Raw genomic sequence first — 14,865 nt, 5'->3', positions numbered from 1 at the left:
AGAAAAATATATACGCACTTCACTGTTGCAGTTATTTGTGGCAAAAGCATTTAGTGGCCTATTTCAGTACAGAAAGAAAAATATATTCTCAGTTCACTTCTGTGGTTAGATGTGTTGAAAGCGTTTAGTGGCCTATTTCAGTACAAAAAGAAAAATATATACGCATTTCACTGTTGCAGTTATTTGTGGTTAAAGCCTTTAGTGGCCTATTTTAGTACAAAAAGAAAAATATATACGCACTTCACTGTTGCACTTATTTGTGGTGAAAGCGTTTAGTGGCCTATTTGAGTACAAAAAGAAAAATATATACGCACTTCACTGTTGCAGTTATTTGTGGTGAAAGCGTTTAGTGGCCTATTTCAGTACAAAAATAAAAATATAGTCATCACTTTTAGGGGAGTCCTATCGTGATGGCGTCCTCACACACCTCTGATGCCATATATTTTTCAATGTTGACTCTAAGCTTTTTCCATGATGACTGGGAACTCGTGATGTTTTCCCTGACAAAGAGACCAGGGGCTGGTAGTTATGGTTTGAATCTTAATGAACTTCGTGACTCTTCTGGGCTCCAACCAATCTTGACGCTTTGTCTTCTCATTGTCTGTAGCTACTAGAGGCCTGTTCATGCCAGGCAGGTTCCCCCAGACGTGTCTGGCTTGATGAGCAGCCGATACCGCACTTGCATCAATCTTGACAGGATTTGTCTCCAGGTGGAGAGAAATGTTTTTTTGGAATGCTTTCTCCATCGCAACCATGTCGTCGAATAACCAGAAGACTGGCTGATTCTCTCCTGTCTTAGGCAACACTTCATTTTTTTATTACATTTATTAAATATTTAATATTAAATGGAACCAAAACTTGATCAAAATTATATCAAACTAAACTTAAATTCGGCAATATATTATCCCAATCTTCAATGGAAATTGCCAGAGAACGTGTATTATTAAATTGTGCAGAGCCAAAGTGACCCCCTCATGCTGCTGACACCTCCACAATCTCTCGTCGTCATGCCACTCTGTGGCTTCCTCATGCTGCTGCCACCTCCACAATCTCTCGTCAATGTGATACTCTGTGGCCTACTCATGCTGCTGACACCTTCACAGTCTCTCGTCGTCGTGCCACTCTATGGCCTCCTCATGCTGCTGACACCTTCACAGTCTCTCGTCGTCGTGCCACTCTATGGCCTCCTCATGCTGCTGACACCTCCACAATCTCTCATCGTCGTGCTACTCTGGCCTCCTCATGCTTCTGCCACCTCCACAGTCTCTCGTTGTTGTGTTACTCTGTGACTTATTCATGTTGCTGCCACCTTCACAATCTGTCATCGTGCCACTCTGTGGCCTCTTGATGTTGCCGCCACCTCCAGACTCTGTCATTGGGCCATTCTGTGGTCTCCTCATGCTGCTTCCACCTCACCACTATGTCATAGGTCCACTCTGTGGACTTCTCATGCTGTTCCCACCCTCCCCACTTTATGACTGGTCCACTATTTTGGCTTTTGGCCTGGCTGAAATCATTTATTTGACCTTTCTTCTGATCTGTCAGAAGGAAGGAAAAATGAGACGCACAACGGAATCCTGTCTGTGTAGCAGCTGTAAGGCCTGTATGGTCCCATCAGAATTGGCTTATGATTTGGTAGCAAAAAGCAGGAGTGGGTACAATACACAGAAGACATGCAAATATTCCATTAATGTGTCATCTCTGTTTTAGATCCACTCCAGTTTTTTTTGCATTAGGAATACTGATGGATTACTGAGCAAATGCTTACCGAGTGAAGGAGTATGCTCCACAGACAGGATCCGGTTTTTGTGGGTTATTGCTCTGACGGATCAGAGGAAGGGCAAATTAATCAGTGACGTCAACACAAACTTACTGCTGACACCCTCTCCACTCTGTCCAGGGGGGGGGCTCTACTTGTATACGCGCTTAATAGAACAGGTTCTGTACACATCTATGTGGAATTAGCTGACGACGGTGTAAAAGGAGTGCGCTTCTTCTTGGCGTTAAAATTGACCTGTAAGGCTGAGTTCATATTTGAGCTATTTGGTCAGTTTTGGCCCCGTCACTACCCAAATAAGTTAAGTATGCAGTGATTCTAAGAGCGACGCCTGTCATCTGCATGTCATACAAACTCACAGTATTATTTCACTACCAAAACAGACTTCCTATGCGTGTTACTGCAAGGCACAGTGTTCTATACCACTATAATGGTTCTCTGCAGCCAGGAAATAGCCGTATTTTAACGTAATATGAATCAAATTTTTGAAAAATTCTCTCATCTCTAATACCAATGCAACGAAAGCCAAAAAGACACTCGTATGCATGTTATTGAGAGCCTATGGGTATTATTGACATATCTAGCAGGAGCTTTCCTGTGCAAATATCAACTTGGTACTGTGAAAGTAGTATAATAGATAACAGATGTAACAGAAATACTGTATGTTCATGAGACAGTGCAACATTTTTTTATCTAGGACAATACATCACTTCTCAGATTGGAGGAGTGTTAAAATATGTGAACTTTTATACTTATTTTGTTATATGTTCACTTTATGGTACTATGCTTAACCTGCGCCAGGTAAGTAAGCTTCCTTTACCAGGTCTGGTAAAGTGGGGGGTTTGCCAAAACTCCCCCCCCCCATACTTGCACAGGCCCTTTATGATGGCATCTCTTTACACCTTTCTTTTCCTTTAGCCTACTGTGTTGCATTTCTGTGTTCCATAAAGTGCCACTGCATCTATTTCTGTGGTCTGATTAATTTTAAGAGTCCTAGTACTGATCAATGTCAGGGACTAGTTTGGAATGTGAATTATTTAGGATGCTGTTCTGGAATCTGATTAATAGTATGGCTCTGGTCTCAGCTCTGATTAAAGGGAACCTGTCATCTGGATTTTGGGTATAGAGCTGAGGACATGGGTTGCTAGATGGCCACTAGCACATCTGCAATACCCAGTCCCCATAGCTCTGTGTGCTTTTATTGTGTACAAAAACGGATTTGATACATATGCAAATTAACCTGAGAAGAGTCCTGTCCCTGACTCATCTCAGGATAATTTGAATATGTTTCAAATCGTTTTTTTTACACAATAAAAGCACACAAAGCTATGGGGACTGGGTATTGCGGATGTTCTAGCGGCGATCTAGCAACCCATGTCCTCAGCTCCATACACAAAATCCCGGTGACAGGTTCCCTTTAATTTTAGGGGCTGGATTGGAGTCTAATTAAGTTTTGTGGTTTGTCCTGGGGTATGAGTTAAATGTAGAGGTCTGTTGTGGATTTGATTAACTTTAGTGGTACCGTTATATGCAAAAGCTTTAGGCAATTATGGAAGAAATCTAAATAAAATCAATATTTGGTTTGACCACCCTGTGCCTTCAAAAAAGCATAAATTCCTCTAGGTATACTTGCACATAGTTTTTAAAGGAAAGAAAAAGGGAGGTTGTTCCAAACATCTTGGAGAACTAACCACAGATCTTCTGTGGATGTAGGTTTGGTCAAATCCCTCTCTTCATATAAATCCAGACTTGTTAATGTTGAGATGAGGGCATTGTGGGGGCCATATTTTAGGGCTCAAAGTGTAGGGATAGTTATGTGCCTTTTGCAACTCCCTGGGAAGTCAGAGGCTGCTGTATAGGCGATCAATCCCAAAACACACTAGGGTCAATTTCATGGGAAGTCAACTTGCCTATTTGTATATTTTTGGAGTGTGGGAGTAAACTGGAGTACCTTGAGGAAACCCACGCAAACACAGGGTGAATATACAAACTCCATGCAGATGTTGTTCCTGATTGGATGGAAACTCAGGACCCCAGTGCTGCAAAACACCAGTGGTAACCACTGAGCGACCGTGCTGCCCTTTACTAAGAATAATTTATTATCTCTGGTCTAGTGGTTTTCAATAAAAATTGCAGTCCTGAAACATGCCCGTTTCCATGATCGCATCTTCTCTTACATTTCTCAAGTTCTGAGAACCTCCAGAGCTAGTTACCCATGAGTTAATGATCTTAGAAGCTCTCTTGTCAGATTTATAGTGTTCCTTTAAACTTCTTGAATACATTACCATTACCAGTGTGTGAGCACTGCGTAGAAAGTAAGTCTTCTTCACTATGCATCCTATAATACATTTCATATATCCAACATCTTCATTGCTATTTCAGAGAGCTGTTGGATTTTCCAAAATCATGAACCCTTGAAGTGTTTTAAATAATGTTTTATTCAATATATGGCTTTGGATTCGATAAGTTGGTCTGTTTTGATGACTTGTGACAAAGCAGTCTTTTGTTCTTCCCAGCTATACAGATTTGGATGCTTATCTTCTGATGATGGGGCTTCCCAAAATGTTATAAAAGAATATGCTGCTCCACCTGCCATGCTGAAACATAAGAGAAATAAAACCCAAATTAACTGTTGTTATTCTCACAACATTCTATTTATGTGTACAAAAATGGACCTGTCCTAATTGATGCAATATATTATTGAAAAAATTTGAATAAACGGAAAAAGAAAAAATGAGTGCAACACTGTACTAATTCATAACTTCAGAAAAATGCATAGGGATACTTTTTGGGTCAGTAGCATCGCTGATTATATATAAAAAAAAAGTTTAACATGTTCTATATGTCTGCATAAATTTAACCTAAAACTACATCAGATAAGTCCTGAAAGTAGATAAAGATGACCAAATCAAACAAATGATTTGAAAATATTAGCTATGATCTTTTATTTATTGAGGAAAATTGTATCACACCTGTGATTGGCAGAAGTATGTGAACCTTTCGTATTACCAGATAATTTGAAGTTGAGAATAGAGTCAGGTGTTTTCAATCAATGGAATGATAGGTGAGAGTGGGCGATTTGATTTATTTAAAGAACTGGGATCTATTAAAGTCTGATCTTTACAACACATGCTTATGGAAGTGTATCATGGCATGAATAAACGAGATTTCTGAGGACCTCAAAGGAAGAGTTGTTGATGCTCATCAGCCTGGAAAAGGTTACTAAATTATCTCTAAAGAGTTTGGACTACAACTAGAGAAAATTCAAGACTACTATTACCCTCCCCAGAATGATCATCCAACAAAGATCATGCCATCAGCAAGGCATGTAATAGTCTGCAAGGTCAAAAAGGAATACAAGGCAACAATTAAGCAACAAAAGACCATTCTCACTAATGTTAATGTTCATGAGTCCAATATCACCCGATGGCTGGAATGGCAGCCCAATGGCCTACACAGACATTGGGGCTTGCCTCCTACAGAAGTCTGTGAGACCCAGCTTCCAGGCTGGGTCTCATGTGCAGGCTATGAATGTATTACACTGACAGTCAATGCATTACAATACACATGTATTGTAATGCATTGTACAGGGGATCATACCCCTAAAAGTTTAAGTCTCATAGTGGGACAAAAATAAAAAGTAAAAAAAAAGTGTTTTACATAATAAAAATATAAAAGTTTAAATGTTATATAAAATTGCAAAAAAAAAATAAAAAATTTAAAATAGACATATTACGTTTCACTGCGTTCATAACGACAGGCTCTATTGAAATATTACATGACCTACCCTGTCAGGGGAACATCGTATAAAAAAAAAAGTGTAACACCAATTAAAAAAAAAGTCCCCAAAACGGTACCAATCAAACCGTCATCTCATCACACAGAAAATGAGCCCCTACATAAGACAATTACTCAATAAAATTTTAAAGTGTACCAAGCAATCAAAAAGTTATATGCACCCCAAAAATCAAGCCCCCACATAAGACAATCGGCCGGAAAAAATTGAAAAAAAAATAAGTCTCTCAGAAAACTGCAACACAAAAGGATTTTTTTCTTTTAAAAAATGCTTTTACTATGTAAAACTTAACAAAAATACACTTTGGGTATTGCCGCATCTATAACAACCTGCTCTATAAAAATATCACATGATCGACCCCATCAGGTGATGAAAGCTGTAAAAGAAATAAATAAAAGCAGTGCCAGAACAGTCATTTTTTGTCACCTCGCCTTACAAAATGCGTAATATTGAGCGATCAAAAAGTCGTATGTACTCCAAAATAAGCCCACACATATAAAAAAAATGTGCTGAAAATTGCAATGCAAAAACATGCTTTTCTTTATAAAAATGTTTTGGGTAAAAGTGGTAAACGTAATATATATATACAAACCGGATTCCCAAAAAGTTGGGACACTATACAAATCGTGAATAAAAACTGAATGCAATGATGTGGAGGTGCCAACTTCTAATATTTTATTCAGAATAGAACATACATCACGGAACAAAAGTTTAAACTGAGAAAATTTACAATTTTAAGGGAAAAATATGTTGAATCAGAATTTCATGGTGTCAACAAATCCCCAAAAAGTTGGGACAAGGCCATTTTCACCACTGTGTGGCATCTCCCCTTCTTCTTACAACACTCAACAGACGTCTGGGGACCGAGGAGACCAGTTTCTCAAGTTTAGAAATAGAAATGCACTCCCATTCTTGTCTAATACAGGCCTCTAACTGTTCAATCGTCTTGGGCCTTCTTTGCTGCACCTTCCTCTTTATGATGCGCCAAATGTTCTCTATAGGTGAAAGATCTGGACTGCAGACTGGCCATTTCAGTACCCGGATCCTTCTCCTACGCAGCCATGATGTTGTGATTGATGCAGAATGTGGTCTGGCATTATCTTGTTGAAAAATGCAGGGTCTTCCCTGAAAGAGATGACGTCTGGATGGGAGCATATGTTGTTCTAGAACCTGAATATATTTTTCTGCATTGATGGTGCCTTTCCAGACATGCAAGCTGCCCATGCCACACGCACTCATGCAACCCCATACCATCAGAGATGCAGGCTTCTGAACTGAGCGTTGATAACAACTTGGGTTGTCCTTGTCCTCTTTGGTCCAGATGACATGGCGTCCCAGATTTCCAAAAAGAACTTCGAATCGTGACTCGTCTGACCACAGAACAGTCTTCCATTTTGCCACACTCCATTTTAAATGATCGCTGGCCCAGTGAAAACGCCTGAGCTTGTGGATCTTGCTTAGAAATGGCTTCTTCTTTGCACTGTAGAGTTTCAGCTGGCAACGGCGGATGGCACGGTGGATTGTGTTCACTGACAATGGTTTCTGGAAGTATTCCTGAGCCCATTCTGTGATTTCCTTTACAGTAGCATTCCTGTTTGTGGTGCAGTGTCATTTAAGGGCCCGGAGATCACGGGCATCCAGTATGGTTTTACGGCCTTGACCCTTACGCACAGAGATTGTTCCAGATTCTCTGAATCTTCGGATGATGTTATGCACAGTTGATGATGATAGATGCAAAGTCTTTGCAATTTTTCGCTGGGTAACACCTTTCTGATATTGCTCCACTATCTTTCTGCGCAACATTGTGGGAATTGGTGATCCTCTACCCATCTTGGCTTCAGAGAGACACTGCCACTCTGAGAAGCTCTTTTTATACCCAATCATGTTGCCAATTGACCTAATTAGTGTTAATTGGTCTTCCAGCTCTTCGTTATGCTCAAATTTACTTTTTCCAGCCTCTTATTGCTACTTGTCCCAACTTTTTGGGGATTTGTTGACACCGTGAAAATTTGAATCAACGTATTTTTCCTTTAAAATGATACATTTACTCGGATTAAACGTTTGATCTGTCATCTACGTTCTATTACAAATAAAATATTGACATTTGCCATCTCCACATCATTGCATTCAGTTTTTATTCACAATTTGTTTAGTGTCCCAACTTTTTTGGAATCCGGTTTGTATATATATATATATATATATATATATATATATATATATATATATAAACTTGGTATCTATGTAATCGTACTGACCAGCAGAATAAATATAACATGTCATTTTTCCCGCACAGTATACACCACAATAACAAAACCCCAAAAGAAATGGCAGAATTGTTGCATTTCTTTATTCTGCTTATTATAAGGTTTTTTTTCTCCTGTTACCCTTGGGTAACCCTTTGGGGCTAAAGCAACATTTTATTGGAAGAAATGCATTTTTTCATTTTCACAGCCTAGTATTTCTAAATTCCGTAAAACACCTTTGGGGTCAAACTGCCAAGTACACCCCTTACTAAATTCCATGAGGGGTGTAGTTTCCAAAATGGGGTCATTTTTTGAATATTTTCACTGTAGGAGTACCTCAGGGTCTCTTCAAATACAACATGGTGCCCAAAAACCATTTCAACAAAATCTACCCTCCAAAAACCATATAGGCGCTCCTTCCCTTCTGACCACTGTCATGTGCCCATAGAGCAGTTTACAACCACATATGGGGTGTTTCTGTAAACTGCAGAGTAATAAATATTGAGGTTTCTTTTGCTATTAACCCTTGCTGTGTTGCAAAAAAAAATGCATCAACATAAAAAAAAACAGCAGAAGAAAATGACTTTTTAAATTTCACCTCCATTTTTCTTTAACTTTTGTGGAACATCTCAAGGGTTAACAAAGTTTGTAAATCAGTTTTGAATAATTTTAAGGGTGTAGTTTCTAAAATTGGGTAATTTATGGGTGGTCTCTATTATGTAAGCAATTCACAATACATTATAACTGAATTGGTGCTTTAAAAAAAAGGTTGAAAATTTAAAAAATTGCTTCTAAAATTCTAAGCCTTCTATTAAATAAAATGACGTTTACAAAATGGTGCCAACATAAAGTAGACATGGGAACTGCTGATTGATAACTATTTTATTAAATAGTTTAGTTGACTGCCTTAAAAGTAGAGAACTTCAAAATTAGAAAATTGTGAATTTTTAAAAAAAAATTGTGAATTTTGATTTTATTTTTTATATATAAAGGGAAAAAAAATATTGACCCAGATTTACCGCTAACATGAAGTACAATATGTCACCAGAAAGAAAGATAAGTAAAACCATTCCAAAGTTATTACCACATAAAGTGACGCATGTCAGATTTGCAAAAATAGGCCTGGGCAGGAAGGTGAAAACTGGCCTTGGATAGAAGGGGTTAAATGGGAAATGTTATGTTTGGACAAAGCGAAAGTTGGTGGTGGTAATATCATGGTTTGGGCCTGTTTTGCTGCATCTGGGCCAGGACGGCTTGCCGTCATTTATGAAACAAAGAAATCTGAATTATACCAGGAAATTCTGAAGGAAATGTCAGGACATCTGTCTGTGAGCTGAGTCTTAATAGAACATGGGTCATGCAGCAAGACAATGACCCTAAGCACACTAGTTGTTCTACCATAGAATGGTTAAAGAAGGATAAAGTTAAATATGGAGACTTATCAAACTGGTGTAAAGTAGAACTGGTTTAGCAGCCCATAGCAACTAATTAGATTCCACCTTTCATTTTCCAAAGTAGCTGTGAAAATGAAAGGTGGAATCTGATTGGTGGCTATGGGCAACTAAGCTAGTTCAACTTTACACCAGTGTGATAAATCTCCCCCAAAGTTTTGGAATGGACAAGTAAAAGTCCTGACCAAGATGACAGGCCGAACTGGATGGACAAATGTCTTTTTTCGGCCTTATATACTATGTTAAACCACAAAAAGATCCAAACCGTTGTGTCACAATGGTTTTACCGCTGCGGATCCCAGGAGTGAAAGGGGCTCAATTCACAATATCAACATGCGTTTTTTTGGGTCCACGTGATTTGTCACTAATTCCTCCTCCCTCAGAAAAGATCTTCCAATTATGCAAGCACTAGTGGGATGCCATATACTCCAAATAGTCCTCTTTCCACTACAGCTCCTGTAGGAAACGCGCACCAATAGTGTAGCCCAGTAAATGCTTCTCACCTGCACCTTTCCCTATTATACTCACAGGGGCAGGTGGAAATCAGGCACCTCAGACACAGTAGGCACCACAATTCCTCCAATGTTCTTTTCCTTAATGGCTCTATATGACATAAAAGCTCCAATAGTGAAGAGCCGCTATTCAGTATATAAAACCTTTTTTAATAATACTCACAAATGTAGGTGGACACACAAGCAAATAAATTGCTCCTGCTCCTGGCAGGAGCAATAGGCTGCTAATTGTTTTATTCGCTTGTGTGTCCACCTACATTTGTGAGTATTATTAAAAAAGGTTTTATATACTGAATAGCGGCTCTTCACTATTGGAGCTTTTATGTAATACATGTTAGTCAGCCAGAAACACGAAAAACTGTTGGTTTGGCTAGCTTTCATTCAACGCATATGTGCAGCCTACACTTCTCTGCTGACTTTCACTTTTTTATCACTTTTCCAACTCTTTTTTTTTAATTTTTTATATCCAGTTTATCAATTCATGGTATTTTACTTTACTATGGTATTCCTCTTGGTAGCCTGATTGTTCTATTTTAATACAAGTGTTTTTAGAAATGTGTTTTTGCTTTTTTTAAATAACAATTCTGTGATAAAATTAAATCAGTCTGCAATGCTTAAAATTATCAGTCTTACAATGAACAATCACTTTCTAGATTGATTTTTATGTAACCTCTTTTAGGACATCTCTTGTTGTGTTTAAGGCTGATATGTTTCTTTGGTGGACCTTTAAGGTAGTTGAGGTAGTATGCACCCCAGTCTGGCCTTTTTCTTTTCTTTCCCTTTTACCTTCTTTCTTTTTTCATTTTTTTTCTTCTTTTCTCATTCTTCTCTTTTTCTCCACTTTTCCTTTCTTTCTCTCCCCTCTTTTTTTCCTCCTTTCTCATTTTCCCCCTTTTTTATCCCCTTTTTTCCATCTTCCCCACTTCCCCATTCATGCTCTTCGCCCCTAATTTTTTTCCTCTCTCTCTTCCATCCCCTCCTTCCTTTCCTTCTTCCCCCCTCTCCCGCTACCTTTCCTCTAACCTCCCCATTACCTTTTTTCTCCTTTTCTTCTCTGTTCTTTTGCCCTCCTCTTGTCCCTCTTCCTTTGTTTCTGAATACATATATGCTACTTTTTCTTGGTTTCCCTTCTGGGCACCACTAATCCTCCACTATACTCCCTATTTTTTTTTGTCTGATTCCTCACCTCTTTTTTTCCTACTCCTTTCCAATCTGTTATCCTCTGATTTCCTTTACTGTTCCTCACACCATTCCTCCACTGTATCTCACTATTAGCACATCTCCATCCTGCCAAAAAATAGAACAAGGCCTATTCTTGTCCATCTTGAGGACAAGAACAGGCATTTTGACAATGGAGCCTGTGGTAATTGCAGGATGCACGAGGCTGGCATGTATATTTTGCACATCTGCAGTTTGCAAAATATATACAGCAGTGTGCATGAGCCCTAAGGGTACTTTCACACTAGCGTTTTTGTTTTCCGGTATTAAGTTCCGTCACAGGGGCTCAATACCGGAAAAAAACTGATCAGTTTTATCCTAATGCATTCTACATGGAAAGCATTCCGTTCAGTATGCAACAGGATGCATTAGTTCAGTCCCTCTTACATTTTTCGGCCGGAAAAAATACTGCAGCATGCTGCAGTTTTCTCTCTGGCCCAAAATCCTGAACACTTGCCGGAATGCCGGCATTAATTTCCATTGAAATGCATTAATGCCGGATACGGTTTTGCAGTCTGCGCATGCGCAGACCATTAAAAATGAGAAATAAATAAATACCGGATACGTTTTTACAGATGACAACCGGAAAGACTGATCCGATATTGCAATGCATTTGAGAGACGGATCTGGAAATGCATCCGTTTGCGTCCGGATTGCCAGATCTGGCAGGAAATTCCGGCGACGGAACTGCCTGGTGGAATCCTCTGTCACAAGTGTGAAAGTACCCTTACTTGCCCTTTTCCTATACTCCCTACTGCACTGCACAAAAGCACTTTACCACGCAGGTGCCCCACGCACCCTGTCCCTGCAGTGCGAATCTGCTGGTCTATAAATGCCACTTGCTTCTCTCTTTTTTGAGTTTTGAAACCTTTTTGTTTCCACCGTATAGGTGATAAATATTAGATCAGAGGGGAGCTGCAAGAACAGGGGTCTTCCATTGCACTTCTAACACCAATCTTAGAGGATGGAATACCCCTTTAAAAATCTAGGCAAAGTAATGTCATGCTCATCTTGGGTCATTTAAAACAAATTCAAATATTTACACACTGTAAATGCAACTACAAAAGTTACAGTATAATAGGTTTCTAAACTATGGACTGGTTTCTAACATGAAGGCATGGATATCTCAATGTCAAAACACATTAATATGCAGTATTTGGAGGTTTTGAGGGAAAAAAACCTGATTGAAATCGAAATTTAAAAGGGTACCCGAGCCCAAAGCAGTACTTCTGCCAAACACATGCTTACATGATAACTAATAGCAGCCTGTCCTGGTAACAACATGTTTTTCATGAAAGAGACAATATAAAAGAACATCTGCCTGATTCTTTTCTGGCTAAGCACTGACAGATAATTATAGTGTTACATTCTTTTTTTTTTTTCTTTTTTTTTTTTCATTAAACATTATCCTTTTGGGAATCTGAAATGACACTTTGTTTCCGAACTTTCCAAATAGACGAAATGTGCAAATGGTTCCATATTTTGTACATCTTCAAAAGCTCTGGCATTATCATTGTAAAGAGCAATATTACACAATGCTTGACATAATTGTCTTATTTACAATAGCTCTGCCCCCCCCCCCTCCCCAATTGCTTATAGTTACAAAAGATGTATGAAATTAGATGTTCTATCCCATACCTAAAGTTTGTAGGCATAAGCTCTACCACCAAGATCGAATTTCTGCATTATTCTTTGTGGGACATTTTCATAAATGTGTACCTCTCATTTCATTTACTTTACACAAGATGATAAATCTGCACCATTCCTGACCACAGACATTGGGCATCATCAGTCTTCTATGGGGGTCATTTATTATCCAGAAATACACCTATATTAGGCGTATTTCTGGTGAAGATTGTGGCTCAAGGATTAGATGCACCGCAATTCGCTCATGCAAGGTTTAAAAAAGTGAGTAAGGTGTGGGCGGGAAAGGGGACCGGACGGCAGGCCTGCTTTTTTTTTTTGTTTTTCTCTTTGGTACACGTTCTCAAAAAAATTTATGCAAACACAAAACTTTTACCGTTTTTCTTAGAAATAGGGCAACGGCATGTAGTTGAGTATGACAAGGTATAATGATGCCCAGTAAAGCCTAAGGTGTCATATACATTGCAGAAGAAATCTCCCCTTTGAAGTGATGCTTTTATAGGAGAATATATATATATATATATATATATATATATATATATATATATATATATATATATATATATATATACAATATAGAGGACTGCTGGGGAATATGTGCCATACAGCCTACTTTCAGGGATCTGCTGTTATAACAATATTTCAATATACTGCTTCAATTAATGAATATGATACTTTCCTGATATGTCTTTTGAACATGTGAGATGGGGAAACAGCTCTCCTTGTCTGAACACTGTGTAGATTAAATTAAATGTTCAGGACTGACATTCTGCTGTTTCCTAAACACAGCTGCAGACTGCACTTATATCTCCATATTCATAAGAGTTGGAGTTACACACAGAGCCTGGACAGAAGAGAAAGACAGAGCAGCCATCTTAAAGGGAGGTGAAGCTAAGGAACTGTGTGAGCATAGAATCTGACGGCATCCAGGTGTGAGAGCATCCCTCAGTGACCAGAGCTGCAGCTAAGCAAAGCGAAGCTGATCGTGTCCAAGACCCTGATCCTGTCCAGAGGAATGAGGATTGCTGCCAGGAACACTGATGAGAGCAGAGGAACAAAGTAACATACACTGCGGTACCACATGCTTGTTAGAGAGACATTTGTTCTGTTCAGAGTCACCAGCAGATCCAAAGCATCTTATCACAGTGTTGGCACCTAGAGACTGAGACCAGGCCTGTAGTTAGTTAGGGTTTCTGTTTGTGTCAGGCCACAAATGTTACTCCTGTCCATTTCACATTGAGGAGATGATAAAATTCTCACAAACTCAAGCCAGCCTGGTGTTTTCTTGCTCAGGAGGAATACTCAGGCACGTGCTAGAGGACCAGTTATGGGAGGGGGAATACTGTAGAACTTGTTAAGATTGTAAGCTGTTGTGCTGCACCGCAGGATAGCCTGTAATACACACCCATACAGTGGTTCTTGTTTTTAGGGTAATAACAGGCAAGGTGTGGCAGCTTAGTTGTGCCCCCCAGCAGGTAAATTACTTCACTTTTCTCCTTCATCCATCTGAGGGCGCCGTGCTGTGCAGCACAAGGGTCTCAGCCTTTGGGTTGGGTCTATGTAAATTGATTGTATGTTCTCAGCATTTGTGGTTATGTTTATTGCCACATTTAAGTAAAATTCTGTTTTGGCAAAAGCTGGTGTTGGGGTTGCTTTCCTCGTTCATGACTTCACTGTATCCTGGGAAGCCCACCCCAGTACACGGCTTACAAACACACTGAGCACACAGTTGAGAGATTGTGACGGAGCACACAGCTGAGAGATTATGAAGTCGATCTATCTATCCTATACCCTGCCTACTAAAGCTTGTTAACAGCTGTTTCCAGGGTCTGCAGTCAGTATATAGCAAACCAGCGATTCGCTATTTTCCATGGTTCTATAAAAATGAATGGAGGGCGGCTGCGCATGCGCAGTGGCACCCACCACCACCTTCGCCTCTCCATTCTCGGCGTAGGTGTGGGTCCCAGAGGTGGAACACGCACCTATCAGACAATGAGGACATATCTTAGCGATATTCCCCCATTGTCTGAGAAATACCCCTTTAATTCTCTTAGGATATGGTGTTGTAGGCCTCTCTGCGGAGAGGGGTGTATTATTAATTATTTTTTTAACCCCTGATTAACCCTTGAACAGTTTAATGTGATTCACAGATGCCACAATCAGTGTTAAACGTGGCATATTAGGGGTTAAATGACGGAGGGCACGCAATAGTTATTCCCTATCT

General features: G+C 39.4%; 1 protein-coding gene across 1 annotated transcript in view; it reads right to left on the bottom strand.

Moving 5' to 3' along the window:
• Positions 1-3,858: 3,858 nt before the first annotated feature.
• The window catches only part of SLC35D2 (solute carrier family 35 member D2), an 89,902-nt gene continuing 78,895 nt past the window's right edge, over positions 3,859-14,865 (bottom strand). The window contains exon 14 of the mRNA XM_044286609.1: positions 3,859-4,374. Within this exon, the coding sequence (XP_044142544.1) occupies positions 4,218-4,374 (157 nt within the window). The 3' untranslated portion in view covers positions 3,859-4,217. The remainder of the gene's footprint in view (positions 4,375-14,865) is intronic.

The sequence above is a fragment of the Bufo gargarizans genome, chromosome 3 (genome assembly GCF_014858855.1).
Source record: "Bufo gargarizans isolate SCDJY-AF-19 chromosome 3, ASM1485885v1, whole genome shotgun sequence".
NCBI classification, from domain to species: Eukaryota; Metazoa; Chordata; class Amphibia; order Anura; family Bufonidae; genus Bufo; species Bufo gargarizans.
The sequence above is the reverse complement of the archived record's forward strand: the minus strand, read 5'-3'. Positions and strand labels throughout refer to the sequence as shown.